The sequence below is a fragment of the Equus caballus genome, chromosome 3 (genome assembly GCF_041296265.1).
Source record: "Equus caballus isolate H_3958 breed thoroughbred chromosome 3, TB-T2T, whole genome shotgun sequence".
Lineage (NCBI taxonomy): Eukaryota > Metazoa > Chordata > Mammalia > Perissodactyla > Equidae > Equus > Equus caballus.
Genome location: NC_091686.1, coordinates 63,812,320 through 63,833,863, shown reverse-complemented (window position 1 = coordinate 63,833,863; position 21,544 = coordinate 63,812,320). Strand labels below are relative to the sequence as shown.

The window sequence follows — 21,544 nt, the reverse complement described above, 5'->3', positions numbered from 1 at the left end:
AATTGTATTTAGACATGGGGAAATACGGGCTTGGGGAAACCATGCCATTTGTCCTGCATTCATTTGTTCAACAAATATTTATTGAGCAAATATTGTGTGTCAGGGAAGGTTCTGGGGACTTGGGATACATCAGTGAACAAAATAAAGATCCCTGCACACAGCACTTATAGTAAAGTAAGAAGACATGAAATGGTAGACATAATAAATCAATATGGTATCACGTTAGAAGGTGATGAGTGCTATGGAGATGTAAAAGGTGGAGAGCAGGGCAAGAGGAATTAGGAGTGGGAGACGTAATTTTAATTAGGGTGCTCAGCATAGGCCTCATCAGGACGGTATGTTTGAGCAAAGACTTGAAGGAGATGAGGGAGTTGGCCATGCAGATTCTCTGGGAGTAGGTTCCTGGCAAAGTTCCTGAGAGGGCAGCAGGGAGGACGGTGTGACTGGAGTGGCATGAGCAAAAAGGAGGGTCATAGGCAATAAGGTGAAAGAAGTAAGAGATGAGTTAGGGCCACCATGTGGACCTTGTGGGCCAGTGTGTGGTCCTTGGCTGTCACTCCAGTGCAGCAGGAGCCTCTGCAGGGTTTGAGCAGAGGAGTAACACGATCTGCCTGACTTTCTGAAAGCAGGGCTCAAGCATGGACAGTTCCACCTAATTAAGTATTTCTGTTCATTAAGGGTTACTATTCACATTATACATGTCAACTTTCATGTAATTCAAATATGGGATGCAAGGTCTCCTTTCCTGCTGGTCCAAGCTTTGCAAAAAGATAGAGATCACGTAGGAAAACTGCAGACATACAGACTTTCAGGGCGCGATGGTGCTTAGAAACTAAACCCTGAAAGTTCGCATGGTTTGTCTAAAGTCGTACAACTGGCAGAGGCAAAGCAAAAGCAGAGTTAGACTGCCCTAGTCTCAGCCCATGCCATTCCATGAAACTGACCCCAGGCTGTGTCCTGAAAGTTGTGTGTATTTATTTATTTACTAGCAACTCTCTTCTATCACTTTACTAATAAACAGATGTAAATAACACAAAATAAATGGTCGAAGAACGAGCATGGCGGGTGTGAGAATAGTTCACAGATTGCTCACAACAGTTATAATTAAGATTCACAGCCCTATGCTCTTCATTCAATGGATGGCAGCCTCCCAAGGGCCTTGAAGAATCTTCCTGAAGCTTCTGGATGTCTGGCTGCCTTCCAGGCAACCTGCCAGGGTTGGGCTGCTACTTGATGACAAGTGTGGGAAATGAAGGAGGTGAGGGCTACAAAGCCTCCGTGTTCTTGGTGTCATGACCTGCAGAATCCTGTGCTCCTAGGAACAGGGAAATGCCCAGCGAGTAGTCTCCTATGAGAAGTGATGTTGTTCGTCAACTTTATGAAGGGACGAGGCTCTAGATTTTGAGAGAGGAGCCCCAAAACTGACTGCTAATGAAATGGGGGTGGGGGCGTGCACTGGAGTGCTGTCATTTACCCTTGAGACATTTAAGCCGCAGCTGACACGGTCACATCTTAGTAAATAAAAGCTTTCACAGTTGAGAATGCATTGAACAGGGTGTCAGTCAACAAGAAACACTAAAGAGAAATTGTCAAATAAGTTTCATGGAAATCTAAAGGAAGTGGCCAGTTCTGTTTTGTCTTCATGGGAGCCTTTTAGGTTTTTCTAAACAGTACACGTTTCTCCGCTTTTCTCATGAAAAGGACTTGAATAAATGAAGTAGCTCTATTTAACCCCTCTGAATGATGCTCTGGGTTAGAATAATCAGTGATGAATTCCTGAAAATTGTCTTTGCAGACTCATAAAAGTTCTTGGATGCTGGGCACAAATACTGCATCTGAAAACTGTTTAATGAAGTGAGTGTGTCTCTGGGCAAGTAAATAATCTATAAATTGTTCCCTCTAACCACGGTCTGCTCTGCACGCTTCCAGGAAGGACTACTCAGGGGAGTACACCATCTACCTGATCCCGTGTACGGTGCAGCCCACACAGCCGTGGGTTGACCCGGGAGACAAGCCTTTGGCCTGCACTGCGCATGCCCCAGAAAGGTAGGGAAGTACAGTCGATCCTCATTATTTGTGAATTCGCCTACTTGCTAAAATTTATTTGTAACTCCAAAATCAGTTCTCGTGGTGCTTTCACAGAGTTCTTTGCGGACATGCACTGTGGCAAAATATTGAGACTCTCGACACACACATTCCCAGCTGGGATCGAGCAAGGCAACACCCTGCCGTCGTGTTTCAGCTCTCATCCTGTAAACACGCATCCTTTTCACGCTCTATTTAGTGCCATGTTTTTAAAATTTTTGTGCTTTTTGTTGGGGGTGTCGCTATTTATAATGGTTCCCAAGCATTGTGCTGATGTGCTGTCTAGTGTCCTAAACACAAGGAGGCTGTGTTGTGCCTTAGGGAGTATCAGATAAGCTTCGCTCAGGCATGGGTTTTAGTGTTATTGCCATGAGTTCTGTGCTAATGAATCAACAATATCTATTAAATAAGGTGTCTGTAAACCAAAACATGCATAAAACAGGCTTAGGTTTGTTGGTTTGTTTGTTTGTTTTCAAGATTGTATTTTTTCCTTTTTCTCCCCAAAGCCCCCCGGGACATAGTTGTATATTCTTCGTTGTGGGTCCTTCTAGTTGTGGCATATGGGACGCTGCCTCAGCGTGGTCTGATGAGCAGTGCCATGTCCGCGCCCAGGATTCGAACCAACGAAACACTGGGCCACCTGTAGCAGAGCGCACGAACTTAACCACTCGGCCACAGGGTCAGCCCCCAGGCTTAGGTTTTGATCAGTGGATGAAAATGTTGTGACCAGTGGCTGCAGGAGCTCTACCCTGTATTTCCCCTTAGGACCAATGGTTCAGTCACCACTAATTCAGTGTTCACTGCAACTTTATAGAACGTAAATACTGCAAATAGCAAGAATCAACTGTACATTTACCCATACCCACCTCAGACCTGGGACTGTCTGCATTGTGTCATATGTTCAGTCAACTAGGATTAATTTGGCCCTGATCCTGTGCTTTGCTCCAGCCTAGGCTTGGATATTATAGCAGAGGACTAAAAGTAACCTCTCCTGTCAGGCAGTTTTAGTCCAGGGCCACCTTTCCAGCAGCTGAGCAAAGGGAATAGAAAACACTTCTGGGAGAAGATGCTGAGGACAGAATCTGACATTATCGTTAAGAGAAGGCAGTTGGGAATGTGCCTTTCAAAGTAAGAGACTGAGAATTGGCTATTGGATTTGGCAGTATGGAAGTCGTCGATGATCTTGACAAAGGACAGATTCAGTGGACTGAGGGGGATAAAGCCTGACTGGAATGGGTTCAAGAGAGAGAGGCAAGAAAGTGGAGACAACAAGGAAAAACAGTGCTTGAGGAGCTTGCTATAAAGGACATCAGAGGAGAGGGGCAGAAGCTGGAAACAGATGAGGGGTCAAAGGAGGTTTTATTTGTTTGTGTTTCAGGGTGGAAAATATTTCAGGATGTTTGTATGCTGGTGGGAATAACCCTCTTGGTCTATTAGGGGCAATTTGAAGATGCAGAGGAGAGAGGGAAAATCTGCAGGGCTAAGTCCTTGGGTAGAGCAGGGATAGATCCAGGATGTGAAGGGAAGGGCTCACCTTAGACGGAAGCAGAGCACGTTCGTCCACTGAAAGAGGAAGGCAGGCAGAGTCTATGGATACAGGGGAGGGGAGAATTAGTAGATTGGGAGGGTAAGGATGACAAAGCAGACATCTGATTGAGTCTGTTTTCTCCATGAAATGAGAAGCCAAGCATTAGCTGGAAGTGAGGAACACTCAGGTTTGGGAAGAGAGGAAGACGTAAAACAGTCATCTCAGAGAGTGAGAAAGTAAGTTTACTAGAAGGTTGTAGACAGCGGCAGATCCGTCAGTGCTGAGGGCCCAGTTGAATTGTCTTTAAATTACCGTATTACTGACGTAAGATAAACGGCACATATTTGAAGTATATACAATTTGGCAAATTTTGACTTACGTATACACTCCTGAAACATCACCACAATTACGATAGTGTGTATATCCATTTTCTCCAAAAGTTTCCTTGTGCCCCTTTGTGATTCCTCCCTCTCATCCTACCCTAACCTGCCCTTTTCCCCAGGTTTCCACGCATCTGCTTTCTGTCACTACAGGTTAGTTTCCATTTCCTAGAAATTTATATAAATGGCATCCTACAGTATGCATTCTTTTTCTCTGGCTTCTTTCACTCAGCATGATTATTTTGATTCACCCGTGTTGTGTATATCAGTAGTCTGTTCCTGTGATTGCTGAGTCGTATTCCATGGTATGGGTGTACTGCAGTTTGTCTATCAATTCATCAGTTAATGGAAGTTTGAGTTGTTTTTAGTTTGGGGCTATGATACATAAAGTTGCTGCGAACATACATCTACAAGCCTCTATGTGGACATATGCTTTCCGTTTTCTCATGTAAATTCCTAGGAATGGAGTGACTGGATCATATGGTAGATGTATGTTTAACTTCTTAAGAAACTCCTAAAGTGTTTTCCAGAGCGTTTGTAAATATGTCACAATGTATGTACATTCCTGCCATGAGCGTGTCAGTATTCCAGTTCCTCTGCATCCTGGTAAACGTGATCAGGGTGTCCTGGTGTGGTTGAAGAATTAACGAGTGGGCGTAAAAGAAGAGGTGAGATGGGAAGATACAAGGTGGCAGCTAGACAGTGAAGTTTTTGAAAATGAGATTTTTGGAGGTGGTGCATAGCAGGACTGTGAAGCGTAGGTGGCCACAGTGGGGTGGAGAACAAGCTCATTGGAGGTGAAGACGTCAAGGAACTGAGAGGCTAGGGTATCAGATGTTTCGTCCGTGTGGATGTTGAAATCACCAAAACCGATGGCAGGAGCACTGCTAGAGAGCACCGCAGTCAGCCGAATGACAGAGGGAGGGTGACCAGGAAAATGGTAGTTGGCTGCAATAAAGAAGAACAGAGGGCAAATCATCTGATGAGATATGCTGGGGAGTTTTTATTCATGCATTAAATCTTTTTAATTATGAAATATATTAGATATTCAGAAGATCATATATAGTAGCTACATAAAACCTCAAGAAATAGAACATTACGTAATATGAATTGTAACTGCAATGAATTGAATATCCCTTGGGCTGTGATACTGATGAAAAAATGAATAATAATAATTATCAGTGGTATTAATGACCATGTATGGAGTGCAAACTGTGTGGTGGGCTCTGTACTAAGCTCTTAACATTTAATTCTCATTACAGTGATTTCCCACAAGACTGGTACTGTTATCTCCATTTTATAACTGATGAAACTGGGAGCCGAAGAAAAAAAAAGAAATAGAACATTTCCCAGTACCTTTTAAATACCCGCAGTGCCCCTTCCACTTGCACGTCCTCCCACCTCCTCACTGAGCCTGATATTTGTATTTATCATGCCCAGTTTTGGTTTATGGTTCACCTCATATTTACTTCTACGTGGTTTTACATGTCTTTGAACTCTATATAAAAATTTCATACTGCATGAATTCTCTCTGCGGCTTGTTGGTTTTTTTGCTCGATGAGTCATTTGTTGATTCATAAGGGAATCAACATTTGTCTTGATTCACGTAGCTGTAGTTTGTTTTCACTGCTTTAAGGTATTCATTGTAGGAATACTCCGCAATTTCTTTGACCTCTCTATTTGGCTCATAATTCCAGATTCTCTCTATTACGAAGAATACTGTAAGCATCCCTTAATGTCCATGTGTAAGCAGAGTTTCTCCGGGGTAGGTGTTGGACTTTTTTTTTTAAGAGGGAAGAGGAATAATGGTTTGAAAAATGGCAAAAGGAGTGAAGAAGACACCAACCTATCTCCTGGTGCTGTGTGGACATAGGAGGCTGCAGGGGAAGAGTGTTGTTGAGTATACTGAGGCTTCAGAATGGGATATCCTTGTCTTATGTCACAGAGATTATTACTTGTGGATTCCCCGTTATTCCCAGGGTGACTTTCCCCTGGGCCTGACCTTGCTTTTGATCATCCATATGGATGCAATAGAACTACAACACATAAAATAATCAAGACCAACTTGGGGAAAATTCAGACTTAATTCTAAAGAATTATGTCTCATTATGCCTATTTTTGTGAGATCTGTCATACATTTGTTGTCCGCAGCCACAAAGGGCAAGGAATGACAGGTACCGCCAAGCCTACTTGGTTGTTTAAGCAATCCAAGTTTATTGATAAAGGGAAACAGAACGAGGAGCGGGGATAAAGGGGAACAACAAATTGGTACTTACAACATCCACACCACAATCAGCCGGGGAAGTCCCAATAGTTTGTACAGCGGGTGGGAGTGCCAATTGTCCGGGTCTGAGGCAAAGCGTCCTTTCCTCAGTGAGACTCCCAATTGTTCTGTGCTTGTGACTCCCTTTTATCCTAAGGTTTCTCTAGGTTCTGATTCACGGTTTTAGACAGTTGGATACTTTGAGTTATTTCTTCTTGTTCCCACAGATGGGGTGCTTCTATCTTTTTTGTTCCCACGGATGGGATGTTTCTAAAGTCTGGTCAGGTGCCCTTTGGGGTGGCCAGCCCAGACAAGGAACATGACGTAGGACATCTTCTTTGTAACTTGTGCCTTAGAGTCAGGGCCAAAGTTGGCCGTCTTTGGCCCCGAGCCCAGACACATTCCTTCGTGTAGGGCCCAGGCCCAGTGTCCTTGGAAGGCAGGGAGGTCAGTGAACTCTGTACAACATTATAACCTTATAAATAATGAAAATCATCATCTCAAGTGCATTATTCATTCTTTTTAATCAATAAGTATTTATTGAGTGTCTTAAGGGCCAGCCACTATATGGATTCTGGTAATACCAGTATCAGCAAGAAAAACCTATTTCCCTGAGTCAGATAATGAGCTCTTGGTGCAACTAATGGTTATATCAAAGCTGTTGAAGCACCATCAGCCCTGGCTTGTATGGGTTTCTCCTAAACCCCAAGTTCCTCTTACACATCAACCGTCTCAAATCTGCCCATGGGAGTACATTCAATTGAAAGTAAGGAATGGTCAGATGGACTCTATTGGAAGAGTAAAACATTGAAATTATCACTCATGCATTATTCTTTAACAAATAAGTGTGTCAGGAGCTTGGCTAGCATTGAAGATACAATGGTGAGCAAATAGATATGGACAGTGACTATGGAACCTGTAAGGGGTGAAGCAGACTTTGATCAGATAGCCAGGCACATTTAAATAAAATATCAAACTATGGTAAGTACTATGAAAGAAAAGTGCACAGTATAATGAGGACAAATGATAAGGGATCTGACCTAGCCTGGAAGGGAAGAGAAAGAGGGTAAGCTTCCTAAAGAAAGCAGTGTTTGAATTGAGATCTGAAGAATAAGTAAGAGTTAACTAGACAAAGGAGGGTGGATAGAGAAGGAGGGAGTGTTCCAGTGGTATGTCCAGCAAAGTCAGAGTCAGGACACTTTAACATCATTATCACTAATCTCAAATCAGCCCTAAGGGCTTCCCAGCAAAGTACAATGGCTCCCTAACCAACAGTTTCTCTCACTCTTAACTATTTATTCCTTCTTCTTCCCACTCAAACCTGCTACATCTCCCCTGTCCTCACCCTCAGCTGATTACCTTATGCCCTATTTCACAAAACAAGCAGAAGAAATCAGAACAGGACTGACACAAGCTCCACCGACATATCTACCCACCTTCATGCATGTGTGTATATATACCTCTTAGTGTGAATGGACAGCCCCAGTTCCTATCCAAAGCCAGCCTTGTACACAAGAACCCAAACCCTCTTGTCTACTTTAAAACATCTCACGAGCAATTCTCCTCTCTCTATGAATCACTCCAATCAACATAAAAACATGTGAACTTCTCCCATCTTTCTACTCCCGTTTTTCTCTCCTTTTACTTCAAGATGTCCCTAAAGACATCTTGAGTGAAATTATAACTCAAGGTATTTGATATCTTGAATGATCACAGCCTACCTGGCAATTGTCCTGGTCAGAACCACTATGATCACTTACCTGGACTACTGCGGTAGACTCCTAACAGGTCACCTGCTTCCACCCTCCAGTCTGTTCTCAACACAGCAGATCCTGCTCCCTTCCTCAAAACCCTTCAACTGTTTAAGTAAAAGCCAAAGGCCTTATAGTATGGACTGTATATGAAATTTGCCAAAATCACAGTTTCCAACTTATCTCCTTCCATCATCTCTTGAGCCCACTCCAGTCAGACTGCGGCTCACGCCCTTCAACCCAGCTTGCTCTTATCAAGGTCAACCAACAACTGCGTCTTACTGGATCCAGGGGTTGAGTCTGTCTTCATTTTTGTGATACTTGGCAGCTTTTAACAGTTGTTCAGTCTCCTCTTTGAAACACTTTCTTCACTCAGCTGGAGAATCACTCTCTGTAGGTCTTTTTCCTACTCCACCAGCTTTTCCTCACTGCTTGCTCTGCTGGTTCCTTCTCTAGTCTGTAGTCTTTGAATTTGGAGGGCCCTAAGTCTCATGCTTGAACAGTCTCTTTTCAGTCTATTTTTGCTTAGTGATCTCACTCTTCATTCATCAAAATTTTAAATATAAGTGAGCACCTCCACCCCAGGGCTTACCTCTCAAATTCAGCCGTGTCCATCAAACTGACAGCTCAGCACTGAGCTCTCTTATAGGCCTCTCAAGTTGAACATGCCTGTAACTGAATCATCTTCCTCCACCAAATCTATTCCTCCTGCAGTTTTCCCATCTCAGGTAAGGGCAGCTCCAACCTTCTAGGTCAATTGGCGAACTACAGGCCACAGGCCAAATCGAGCTCATTGCCTGATTTTGTAGTCAAGTTTTCTTTTGGAACACATCCACATCCGTTCATTTATGTATTGTCTGTGATCGCTTTCATGCTACAAAAACAGAGTTGAGTAGTTGCAACAGATAACACATGGCCCACAAAGTCTAAAATATTTGCTATCTGGCCATTTACAGAAAAAGTTTGTCCACCCGTATTCTAGATGCTTACACCTAAATCCTTGAAAGCATTCTTGACTCCTCTCCTACTCTAGGACTCTTATACCCCACATCTGATCTGTCAGCCAAACTTAAGGGCTCTCCTTTAAAATATATTAAGAATCCAATCATTCTCATGGCCTACCTGGCAACCACCCTGGTCAGCACCACTGTCATCACTTACCTGGACTACTGCGGTAGACTCTTAACAGGTCACCCTGCTTCCACCCTCCAGTCTATTCTCAGCACAGCAGACCCCACTCGCTTTCTCAAAATCCTCCAGCAGTTTAAATAAAACCCAAAGTCCTTAGAGTATGAGGTGAGACTAATGTGGCCTCCAGTTACCTCTCTAGTCTCATCTCCCTCACTCAGTTCATTTCGGCCACTCTGCCTGATTGCCTGAGTGAATAGTTGTTGAATAAGTGAGCCCTGAGGCAGTAGAGAACAAGTCAAGAGACCTAAAGAAAGCCAGCCTGGCTGGAGGAGCCCTTACCTGCCAGAGGCAGAGAAAGAAAGAGCAGATTCAAAAGCCTGAGGAAGAAGGCCAGAGGTGTTGGAGTAAGGGGCGAGGCAAGAGAGTATTGTCTAGCGCTGTCTTCAGGAGTGGGATGTAAGATAAATAAGTTTTGATCAGGTTAAAAAAGTGAAAGTCTCAGAGGATGCAGATCTGGGAAGGAGGAGTCTTGGCAGAGCACCATGGCAGCGAGCCCTTTAGCAATCAAAGAGCAACTTTCGGGGCCTTCAGAATGAAAGGGCCAGAAAAAACGGTATTGGAGATTTCTGAAGACAAATTAGATTATTCTTGTTCAAAAGAGCAGATTAACTTCACAATGACCCGAACTAATCAAGTCCCTCTCCTACATGCATCTCTTTACTCAATAAATATTTAGCACTTACCACAAAGCTCTGTTCACAATCCTAGGAAGGGTGGGAAAGGGAAGGCAGCTTGAATGACGTAGATAAAGTTGACCTGCTCTCAAGGAGCTCTTGTTTCTTCCTCATTTAGATTCCTGATACCCATTGCATTCCAGCAGACCAACCGCCCGGTACCAGTTGTGTATTCACTCAACACTGAATTTCAGCTCTGCAATAACGAGAAGGTGTTCCTAATGGATCCCAACACATCTGATATGTCACTGGCAGAAATGGATTACAAAGGGGCATTCTCAAAAGGTAAGTCATTTCCTTCCCCTGCAGAAAGAGACTCTGGCTGGACTTGAGAAGCTTTTAGATAAGTCTCTGGGCTAACATCTCTGCTCATCAGCTTTCAGTCAGCTCTCCAGTGAAGATCCCCTGGGGTTGGTTCCAGGGCAGACAAGGTTTAGCCAAGGAAGAGACCCATATTCTGTCTTCATGTTGTTCCAAATAAGATCACATACTTGGCACTATAATGATTGGCAGTGTGGTAGGTAGAAAAGCACTGGTCTGAGTGGTAAGAAGACTGGAATTTCCAATCAGATTCTAATACACAATCTAGGTTTGGATAAGTTGCTTTATCTCTCAGTTCCTCAGAGAGATTGCAATATGACCCCTAGATCTCCCAACCTCAAAGGTATGCCAAACATATATGTACTTTCCATCATATGTGGAAATAGTCCCTCTGCCCCATCTTTGCCACAAACGTCATTCCCTTGACCTTTCAAAGGGCCGGCTCGCTCTCCTCTTTCAGATCTCTACTTAAATGTTAACCTCCTCAAAGGGGCTTTCCTTGACCAAACCAGACAATCTAATGTAGGCCTTCATATTTTTCACTTTTACAGAATGCTGTTCATTTTTTATAGTACTTATCACAAATTTTAATATTAGAATATACGTACTATATATTTATTTATTGCCTGTCTCTACCGCTAGATTGTAAGTCCCACGAGAGTAGAGATTGTGAGCAAAATCAAATTGGCACACCATATCACCAATGCCTAGGTGCTCAGTAAATATTTGTTAAATGAATTGATCAGTTATCTGCCATTCCTTTCTCAATTACCCCTTCTTCCTTTTTCTTCTCCCTTTTAATCTTCTCCTCTTAGCTGAGTCTTTTCTCTCATCCTGAAGACACATTCAAGTCCTGCCCATAACAGAAAAAAAAAAATCCCTCAACCCTACCTCCCCCTCAAACTTCACCCCATTTTCTCCTTTTCTTTTCTCTGAGAAACTTCCTGAAGGGGTGGGGAGCACACACTGCCCCAGGGCCCTTCTTCACAGTCACCCCTTTGTCCATCTGCTGCAGGCTGGATTTGTCCTGCCACTGCTCCGAACTCTCCCTCTCATCAGCACCAAATTCATGGGTTTTGACACTTTTCCCCTGTTTGGTTTCCTTTGCACTGGCTGCACGTGACGCTGTCTTGCCTCTCAGACCTCTTCTCACTCTCCCTCCCTGGGTCTCTGTCCTCTGCCCCTTCTGTATTGTTGTCCCCAGGTTCGATACTTGGCTCCTGTTCTCACTTCAGTGCTGCCTCTGGTCATCCCCATGGCTTGGCCCATCCCTTGACTCTGAATTTCCTATACTCCTACTACTCCACAGCCATGCCATAAAATCTGACCTTATCCCTGATCACTCCTGAGCTTCATTTCCACATTTCCACATGCGGATCCAGAACTACTGAACCTCTCCAAGTGGATTGTCTTTCAGACATCTAGAGATGTCTAGAACTGGGTTTCTGTCCTCAGCATGCTCCACCCACACCCACTGCTCCAGTGACTACATCACCATGCTCCAGGTGGCCCAGCCAGAAGCCTCACGGTTATTCTCAACGTCTCCTTGGTCTCCCACATCCCATATGTCATTAAGAGGAATGGATCCAACTCCTAGACATTTCTTGAATTCATCCCCCTTGCCTCATATCTATATTTCGATACCTCTCTCTCACTAGAACGTTAAAATAGTCCCCTACCAGGTCTCTTTGACTCTCATCTCTTTGTTTTTGCTCATTCTCTGTATTTCTGAAGCCCAGGTGTGTTGATATTATACCCCTGCTTAAAACCTTCCTGTGTTCCCTATTGCTTACATACTCAAGTCCAGAATCCTCAGCATCATTAGTCTGTCATCCCAGGAGTGTCTCCTGCCAGAGCCTCTATACATCCTCCACACTCCAGTCACACTGACTTACACAGTGCCACCTAGTAATGCTCTGGACAAGCATTTGGAGTTAGACGGATTTCTGCTCGGTCTTCTCCCCCGTGTCACAGTTGTGAAACGTTGGACAAGTTATTTGAAATGAGGATCATTGAACCTATCTCCTGGGCTCTTGGGAGGATTAGTTAAGGTAGCATAGGTGAAACAGGCACTAAGGAAACAGTAGTCACCCGGACTCATACCCTTCCATATTCAGTATTCTGTACATGGAGTTTCTTTTGCCTAAAATGCTCTCCCTGGCCTCTCCCTCCCATCTCGAATGCTCTCTCTGACAAATGCCTACTCATGTTTCAGGATCCTGCTCAAATATCGTCTCCTCGTAAAATCTTTCCATTTCTGTGCTCAGCTATATGCTCATTTAACATTATGTACCTTCCTCTTTTGTAGTTCATAACTGCATATAGTGTTGCAGTGGTTGATAGTGTGGATTTTAGAGGCAAAGTACCTTGACCTTGAATCCCGCTGTCACCATTTACTAGCTTTGTGACCTTCAATAAGTCCCTTAACCACTCAGTGCCCTGATTTCCTCATCTGTAAAGTTGTGAGCACTACATGAGTTCTTAGATGGGAAGGCTTAGTATAGTTTCTAGCAAATTGTTGAGTTTGATAAATGGTAGCTATTTTCAACAATTGCTCTGTTTTTATTTCTGTCCTCTCAAATGCATCTCACTCACCTCTGTACCCTCTGCCAGTAACAAAGTGCTTAGCTCACCTTAAACACTTAATTAATGCTTGTTGAATGAAAGAAGCAGTAAATGAATGAATGTGTGTTTGAGGGGCACATGGAATCCTAGAGCTCTTCATAGACAGGTTCTTTTGATTCTAAGGGAGCATGTTAAATCCTTTCTGTCCTTGACATATCTTTCCCTTAATCTTAAAGTCTGAGCTAATTCATGCCTCTCAATCTTTTCAGGTCAGATCCTTTACGGTCGAGTACTTTGGAATCCAGAACAAAACCTTAATTCCGCTTACAAACTCCAGCTGGAGAAAGTCTATCTTTGTACTGGCAAGGATGGCTATGTGCCTTTCTTTGATCCCACGGGGACAATCTACAATGAAGGGCCACAGTATGGATGTATTCAGCCAAACAAACACCTAAAACACAGATTCCTGCTGCTGGTATGCTAACTGTTAGTTTTAGGTGGCTGATTCTCAAGTGGATTTCCTCAGCTATGAATTCTGCCTATAGCATAGAACCCTACTTTCGATGGGTTTCTCTCTATACGTATCGTTGTTGTTGTTTCTCTCTGATATGCTAGTATGTATTACTAAATGTGATGGTTATGGTGGGTAGCAAGACAAGCTATTATTGATCTTTCAGGAAGAGGAAAGTCTAGGCCAGTTTTTCTCAAAGTATGGTCCATAGACCCCTGAATATCCTCAATACAGATCTTCCATGACTTGTGATGGGGTTACATCCCAATAAACCCATCATAAGTTCATAATATCTAAGTCGAAAATGCTTTTAACCCACCTCACCTACCCAATGTGGTAGCTTAGCCTATCCTACCTTAAAGGTGCTCAGAACACTTACATTAGCCTACAGTTAGGCAAAATCAGCTAGCACAAAGCCTATTTTACAATAAAGTGTTGACTGTCTCAGGTAATTTATTGAATACTGTACTGAAAGTGAAAAACAGAATGGTTGTGTGGGTACAGAATGGTTGCGAGTGTATCAGTTGTTTCCCCTCGTGATTGCATAGCTGACTGGGAGCTGTGGCTCGCTGTCACTGCTGAGCATCACGAGAGAGGATCATACCATATGTCACTAGCCCAGGAAAAGATAAAAATTCAAAATTCGAAGTGCCATTTCTGCTGAATGCACGTCACTTTTGCACCATTGTAAAGTCAAAAAATTCTAAGTCAAACCATCATAAGTTGGGGACCATCTGTGCTCTTTCAGGGAGTCCACAAGATCAAACCTACTTTCATAATAATATAATGGTGCTTGCCTCCTTCACTCTCATTCCTTCATGAGTGTAGAGAGTATGAAAAGTTTATTAATATAGTTTCAGATTCCACATTTTAACTATTCTTTAAAAAATACCGCTTATGGAGTTTTGATTTAGTCTCAAAAAAGAAGATCCACAGTGATCTGAAAAGTCTATTAAAACTTTCCTCCCTTTTCTACCTACATGGCTGTGTGAGGCCAGATTTTCTTCATATACTTCAGCCAAAACAACATATCACAAATGATTGAATATAGAAGTTATGAGAATCTAGTTCTTTTCCAGAGATTTGCAAAAACATAAAACAATGTCAGCTCTCTTTTGGGAATGCAAGGGTAAATATGGATATTTTCACAAAAAAATGTTACTTATGTTAACATGTAATGAGTTTTTCATTGCCATTTTAAGATGAATTAGTAAATAAGTATTTTTAATTTTTCAGTGTTAATTTTAATATGGTAAATATTGATAGATATAAACCACAAAAACAAAAGACTTTTGGAGTCCTTGATTTTTAAGTGTGTGAAGGTTCCTGAGACCAAATAGCTTGAGGATTATTGGTCTGGGCTATCCCACTCATGTTTTTAGATCACAGAGGCCACCAGTGTCCTCCTTTGAAGAAGGGCAGTGGGTGCCTAGAGGCATAGTGGACAGTAGGCGAGAGCACATACTCTCCTGACCCAACCCAAGGCGGGGTGGTGAGAACCTTTCTCCTCCCGATGACCCCCACCTACAAGTTCAGTGGTTCCATCTTTCTAAATCTTGCATTTGTGTTTTCTGAAATTCCAGGACCGCAGTCAGCCAGAGGTAACTGACAGGTACTTCCATGACGTGCCCTTTGAGGCCCACTTTGCTTCCGAGCTGCCTGATTTCCATGTGGTCAGTAGCATGCCAGGTGTGGATGGATTCACCTTGAAAGTAGATGCACTCTACAAGGTGAGTGTGGTGAGAAGAATGGAAGCATAGAACCAAGGCCACTTTAAAGGTTGTGAAAAGGAAGACAACATCATCTTGCAACGTCAGTTTCTTTTTATACCGTTCTTGCTAACTGGTCTTTTTTGTTGTTGTTAAGCTTATCATTCACCCAAAATTTTCACCATCAAGCAATGATAAAATTCTTCAATTTGCATATAGTCTCTTGTCACTGGGTGCATCAGGGGTGCGTAGGACACTAGTTTCTCCTAAATTCTTTTATAGTCCCTGCCTTTTTGGCTCTATGCTGCACCAGCTGACTTCACAGGCATGTGGAAAACATTTAACAAAATCGTAAATACTATACAGCAATTCAGAATGGCAAGAATTACTAGTCTTTTATATGCAAAAATACTCTCCAGTAATAAACATGAACTTCTAAGATCAAATTCCACTTATTTCTATCTCCAAATAGTAATCCATGACCTTGGATTTCAGAACTGCTATCGTTCTGCAGAAGTTCTTGCAAAGAGGGTTTCGATGGGGGCAGATGAAAGGAAATAAAACGCTTGATGACATAACTGCTCAGGGGATGATCCAGGAAGTGTTCAGATTTAGCAAATTTTTGTCAAGTGTCTGTGTGTTATGCACAGAGTAGGTGTTTAGTGAGTGTTTGCTGAATGACTCTATTTTAGCTGAAGTTCATCAATAAATAGTAAATTAACATAACAAACTATTGAAGGTCACTAGGAATAAATGTGGTTATTAATACATTACTTCACTGCTATCAATCAAAACCAATAATCATAAGCATTCACTTAGCTAAAGAAACCCTGAAAGATAAATTCTTAGGACTATTCCATGCACAGGGAGGGAAACAGAAAAAATTGTAAGTAGCTGTCCCAACACCATCCTAATTTGGAAATAAAGCAGAGCCCATAATATTTGGTTCAGTTCTTTCTTAGTAGACACCAACCATTGTTTATGCTTTTCTTGAAACCATTTCTCTATGAAGGCTTGTGGTGGCAATTGTCTTTCCATTTCCTTTCTTCAAGGTGATCTGTGGGTAACAATGACACGTTTGGTTTGTCTCCCTGTCTTACTCTTCCTGCAGGTGGAAGCAGGACACCAGTGGTATCTCCAAGTTATCTACATCATTGGCCCTGACACCATCTCAGGGCCCCGGGTCCAGCGCTCTCTCACGGCCCCTCTGAGGCGCAACCGAAGGGACCTGGTGGACTCCAGTGGCCGGCTGACCCTTGACGATTCCCTCATCTATGATAATGAAGGGGACCAAGTCAAGAATGGTACCAATATGAAGTCCCTAAATCTGGAGATGCAAGAGCCAGTTGTGGCTGCTTCTTTATCCCAAACTGGGGCATCCATTGGCAGCGCCCTTGCTGCCATCATGCTTCTACTTCTGGTGTTTTTGGTGGCTTGTTTCATCACCAGGAAGTGCCAGAAGCAGAGGAAGAAACCACCCACAGAGGACATTTTGGAGGAATACCCCCTGAATACCAAGGTGGATGTGCCCAAGAGGAGCCCAGACAGGTTGGAGAAGAACATGCACAGACAGTACTGCACTGTGCGCAATGTCAACATACTGAGTGAGACCGAGGGGGCTTACACATTCAAAGGTGCTAAAGTAAAAAAGTTGAATCTGGAAGTCAGAGTTCACAACAATTTACAAGATGGAACAGAAGTTTAATGGAAGAGACCCATGTGTATTTTTTTCTAAAATCATTTTTATGAAACAGGAGAAAATACTGGTATTTTTGTAATCTTGCAGATTAAAAAGGGAAAACTATAGCTTTGAGTGGCGGAAGGCACACATCACATGCATCCACTCACAACTGAGCTACCTCATTAAACAGAGAACCACTGAGACCCCCAGAGTATTGGAGTAGTTCTTTCTGTGGAGCCCTTTAAGAGTCTCAGCAGCTACTTCTGTAAGGCCGATCTTAGAAAGCGGGTGCTTTAGTGTTAGGACACGGGTTAGACTGTTAGGTTAGCTGATGGAGTTCTGAGGACTGGGGAAGGTACAGTGGTGGGTTCAGGGCCTTCTGTTTTCTCCTGCACCTCCAGCTTTCTCCTACCAGGGCCTTTCCTGGGCCTCTGGACTGCAGAGTTCAAATTGCTGTCACCCAGATTCCATTCAAAATTCTGCTCATCAGCACAACCTATATATCTGCTCATTGTAGCCACTGGAGCCTGCACTCCCTGGCCTCTAACTCTACTTTGCATTTCCAGAGTCCTTTTCACCTGGGGGTTAAGGCCTCTAGACTAGAGCACTTCCCCGCAACTCACAGGAGAAACCTTGGGCCTCTCCTGGGGACACCAGGCACAATGGAACCCCCTTTACAGAGGGGGACACTAAAACCTGGAGAAAGGAGGGGCCTGGCAAGCACCTCAGAGCACATTAGTGATGTGCTCTGCACCTAGGCCCAGGGAGATGTCCTTGTGCTCTGCTGGTTTACGCTGCACTGAGGATGCATCATGACATCCCTCCCTGATGAAGGATGCTGCAAAACAGTATCACTGCACCTGGCCTTTTTATTCTACATTGCCACGGATGCTTGAAAAACCACCACACTGCCTGCTACCCCAGGCTTTGCCCAGTCCAATAATAGACAAGCCCGTGGGCTTTGCTAGCTGTGGGTTTTTTATTTTGCTAGGGTTTCAGGAAAGTAAGTGATTCATTTGAATAAAGCAAATTAGGAGAAAGCCCAGGTCAGGGTGAAATCAGAGTTATTAGATGCCACCTAGTACTCACAGCAGATAAAGCACTAGTACTCACGGCAGATAAGGTATGAGTACTCGCAGCGGGTAAGGCACTAGTACTCACAGCAGATAAGGTACTAGTACAGCAGATAAAGGCTCCGTTCCTGGTACAGTATTTCAGGGATTTCTCTTTTGGGGGTTTCTTTTCTGGTAGCTCAGGCATTTATTTTACCATCTTAGCACATGACAAGGCCATAAACATATGGCTTTAAAATGATATAGTGTTCAGATAGTAGCTTAATGATTTTGTATGTAGTGAGCACACAGCTTGCTTTTGTGTCTCTTTTTTGTTTCTGCCTTATTGGCAAAAACATAAGCATGCACATCATGTTGTTTTGAACTGGAAGCACAATTCCATTATTCAGGAGTAAACGACACATTCTCTTCCAGATGCATCGCATACCATCATCACGGAGCATGTAACAGAGTGTTCACGTTGTGTAATATTTGTAGTAGAGTAATCCATGCTCTTTGAGAACATTCCAAACTGGAAACACTTTGGTCCTAAAACCTAGACAGATGAACCGTGAAAGGTCTTAGGCATCTCTCCCAGGCTCCGAGCTCCTTGAGAGAAGGACCTGTGTGAGCATGCCTCTGGTTCTTCAGCAGTGCCTTGCACATAACAAGCACGCCTGAAATACTTGTTAAGCAATCAAATGAATGGTGTCATGGGTGAATGACAGAGGAATAAATTTAGGAAGGGGAGGTGAGAGAGTATGGTGGCAATAGCACAAGGGCAAGTAGAGAAAAATACCCAGAACTGTCTCTTCTACTTGGGTTATTAAATAATCTCGTTGGAACAAGAAGCACCACTTGACATAGGCGTGAAGCCAGTAGTGGTCTTGAGGAGGACTGAGCAGAATGGTCATGGTAATATATTAGCAGGAGGTGAGACTGTGCGACTCAGTCTGCAGAGCAGAACATTTGGAGGAGAGTCTGACCTAGCGTTCTGAGATGAGTGTAAAGTTTTCAGGGGAGGATGAATTGGGGTGAGTGAGCCCATGAAACTCCTGACTGGTCAGGTGCTACTTGAGACCAGCATGAGCAATTTGGGGCAGAAGTTCTGTGTCAACCTCATGAACATCCAGAATTGGTGTCTCATGGCTGGAGAGCCCATCAGCTGAGCATGGAATCTTCTCTAGAACAGCCCAGAAGGTTAATGCTAATTCTGCAAGGACAGGAAGCCAATCATTTGTGGAGCAACTTTTGATTTGCCTGTTATTTATAACTGCTCCTAGTGCCAGAGGGCATACACATTAAAGACACACCTTTCCATGTGCTCAAATATTCTTGCACATCCCTTCCATTACTACTAAATAGGACACACACATGGGAAGAGAGCAGACAGGAGGCAGAATGAAGCTAGTGTGGGAAGGAATGGAGACGGAGATCTCAGAGTGCTCCTAGCATCCTCTATGGACATGGTCTTGAATGACAAGGCAGCGTTCTGTGAGGACCTTGAGATAGCGAATTATCTGTGTGAAAGGAAAGCCCTTGGAATATTCCTGTCTCTTTCTTTCTGCCCTTCCGCCCACTACATACACTTAATCAAATGCTCGTACTTCTCTGGACAATACACACTTGTTAAATAGAAACTGTTAAGAGATGTGAAGTTGAGATTCACTCCTTTGATACAGAATTTTCCATTTTGTTTATGTTTATACTTCATATTAGGGATCAGATAATTTGGCGACTGATGTGGGATTATATTTCAGTCAAAACTGTCCTTTCAATTTCTCTAACTTGCTCACTAATACCTTGTGTGTGCTTTACTAACCTTGTATACCATGCCTCGAGATGAGAAGGAACAAAAATCCCTCAGGGGTTGCTATTTGCCATCACATGCTGACTGTGAAGGTTAAAAGAAGGAAGAGTCTGCACCTTTTTTCTGCCTCACTGCCCTTTTATTGTAACCCAGGCCTCCAGAGGACTCCTGCAGGTTCCTCTTGTTGGATGGGAAATAGTGTTGGAATGTGTTTGCGCAGTCTTATGATATTCCATCTCAGTGTCTTATAGGTATTCATTCTTCTTGGATACTACACACCTGCTCAGACTGAGTAAAACATTTGTGGTGCTGTCAACCTGATTTCTTGACTCTCAAATGATTTTTGTATTTCCAATACCAATTTGTGTGTTATGAATTTCTGATTTCTCCAATAGCATATGCCACTATATAAATTTATATTAATAAATGACAGTCTGGTTGTGGCCTTCTTTTTTTTTTTTTTTTGCTATGTTCTTTCTAGATTATTTGTCTTATTAACATAGACATTGCCATTGAGATAGCAAAATCATTCTGAAATTTGAGGCCAAGTCTTTTGGAGAAAACCCTCCTAATGGGGTTGAATCTGAGACCACGTATTAACCATGCTAAGAACAAGAGGAAGAATAAATTAGATATCCCCGGATCACCCTAGCTCTTCTTTTGCAATCACTTGAAAGTCCAGGACAAAGAGGAGTAAATAAAATCTCCATGTGCAATACAACAGGATGATTATTTACACTATACTGATTATCATCAAACCTCAGGATGCTTGCTATAGTGTGACAATGGCTCTGTCCTTTTATGCACACGCAAAGATTTGTTAAGTATCTGTAACTAACCCTGGAGATGACCAAAGCTCCAAATGAGAGTTTATTGGTTTGTGAAGGGGGAAATGGCAGAGTCAGAAGGGAACTGAGCTCGGCATTCTGCAAGCCTGTGCATTTGTGTGACTTTCCCCTCTGGGGAACTGGTTTATATTAAAAAAACAAAAACACCGCCAATGACCGTGACCAGCAGGGCTCTGCTGGCACCTTTTCATAGCACAGTTGCAAACTCAGCAAGACTTGAGACAGCATCTTTTCATAAAATCTGGAGAAAGGACGCCACCACAAGTCTGGGATTTCCTTATGCTGCCAAGGGCTTAATGTAAACTTCACTTCCTCGCAGTTTCCTGTGATTGTCCCTTGCCTCACAGCAGGCTCTAAGCCCGGGAGTGCATTGCTGTCTGGCCCACAGAGAAGCTGTATTAGGCACCGATCTCTGAACTGTTAGAACTGGCTATGGAACTGCTTCCTGAGATCCGAAATGTTATGGCCATAAAATTTAAGAAACTTGGGGGTAAGTGGCAGAAAGTAAGTTCTCATTTAGACTTTGCAATATCTCATAGACTTTGAAGAAACATCCTAGAAGCAGGAGAGGGAGTCTATATTGACAATATCTTCTTAGGTTCAACCCCACTGCTGATTTTGTAGGTTAAAAACAGTCCGGTATCAGTAGTTTTATATGTCTCAACCTAATAGTAAGATGTCACAATGTATAATAGAGATTCTATCCCCAAATGAATCTGAGAGAACTAACTGGGAGCCCTTTCGAATGGCAGACTGAGAGTAGCTGGTAGCCCAGCTAAAATTCTAGGGACAATGTCAGGAATATACTGGGCATATCTGACATCAAGAGCAATGACTCCTTTACAATCTCTACTTATCCAAGCTCATAACAGCCCTATGCAACAGTTATAGATCATTGTCCTGGATAATTGTCTTTGCAAGTTCCACATGAATGCCAGAATTTCAAGTCTTTGCTAAAAGGCCTTCACAAGCAAGTTGATGTTACTTAAAAATGGTCCAAAGTTCCTGTAACTTGGATTTGATGGTTGTCATGAAAAATTCAGTCACAATTGATACAAAAAAAATAGACACATGCTGCAACCCTCCCCCAAAATACTAGCAGAATTTTGTCCCTAGGATCATTTTGGTTTAAGGTCACCAAGTTTTAAAACCAGTAAGTTATAAAAATTTATTAG

At 43.0% G+C, this 21,544-nt stretch overlaps 1 protein-coding gene across 3 annotated transcripts in view; it reads left to right on the top strand.

Moving 5' to 3' along the window:
• The window catches only part of FRAS1 (Fraser extracellular matrix complex subunit 1), a 419,338-nt gene extending 399,390 nt beyond the window's left edge, over positions 1–19,948 (top strand). For all 3 annotated transcript variants that reach the window (XM_023637884.2, XM_023637883.2, XM_001492146.6), the window contains 5 exons: positions 1,930–2,046; positions 9,991–10,157; positions 13,028–13,233; positions 14,853–14,999; positions 16,090–19,948. In XM_023637884.2, the coding sequence (XP_023493652.2) occupies positions 1,930–2,046; positions 9,991–10,157; positions 13,028–13,233; positions 14,853–14,999; positions 16,090–16,683 (1,231 nt within the window). In that variant the 3' untranslated portion in view covers positions 16,684–19,948. The remainder of the gene's footprint in view (positions 1–1,929; positions 2,047–9,990; positions 10,158–13,027; positions 13,234–14,852; positions 15,000–16,089) is intronic.
• The last annotated feature ends 1,596 nt before the right edge of the window (positions 19,949–21,544 follow it).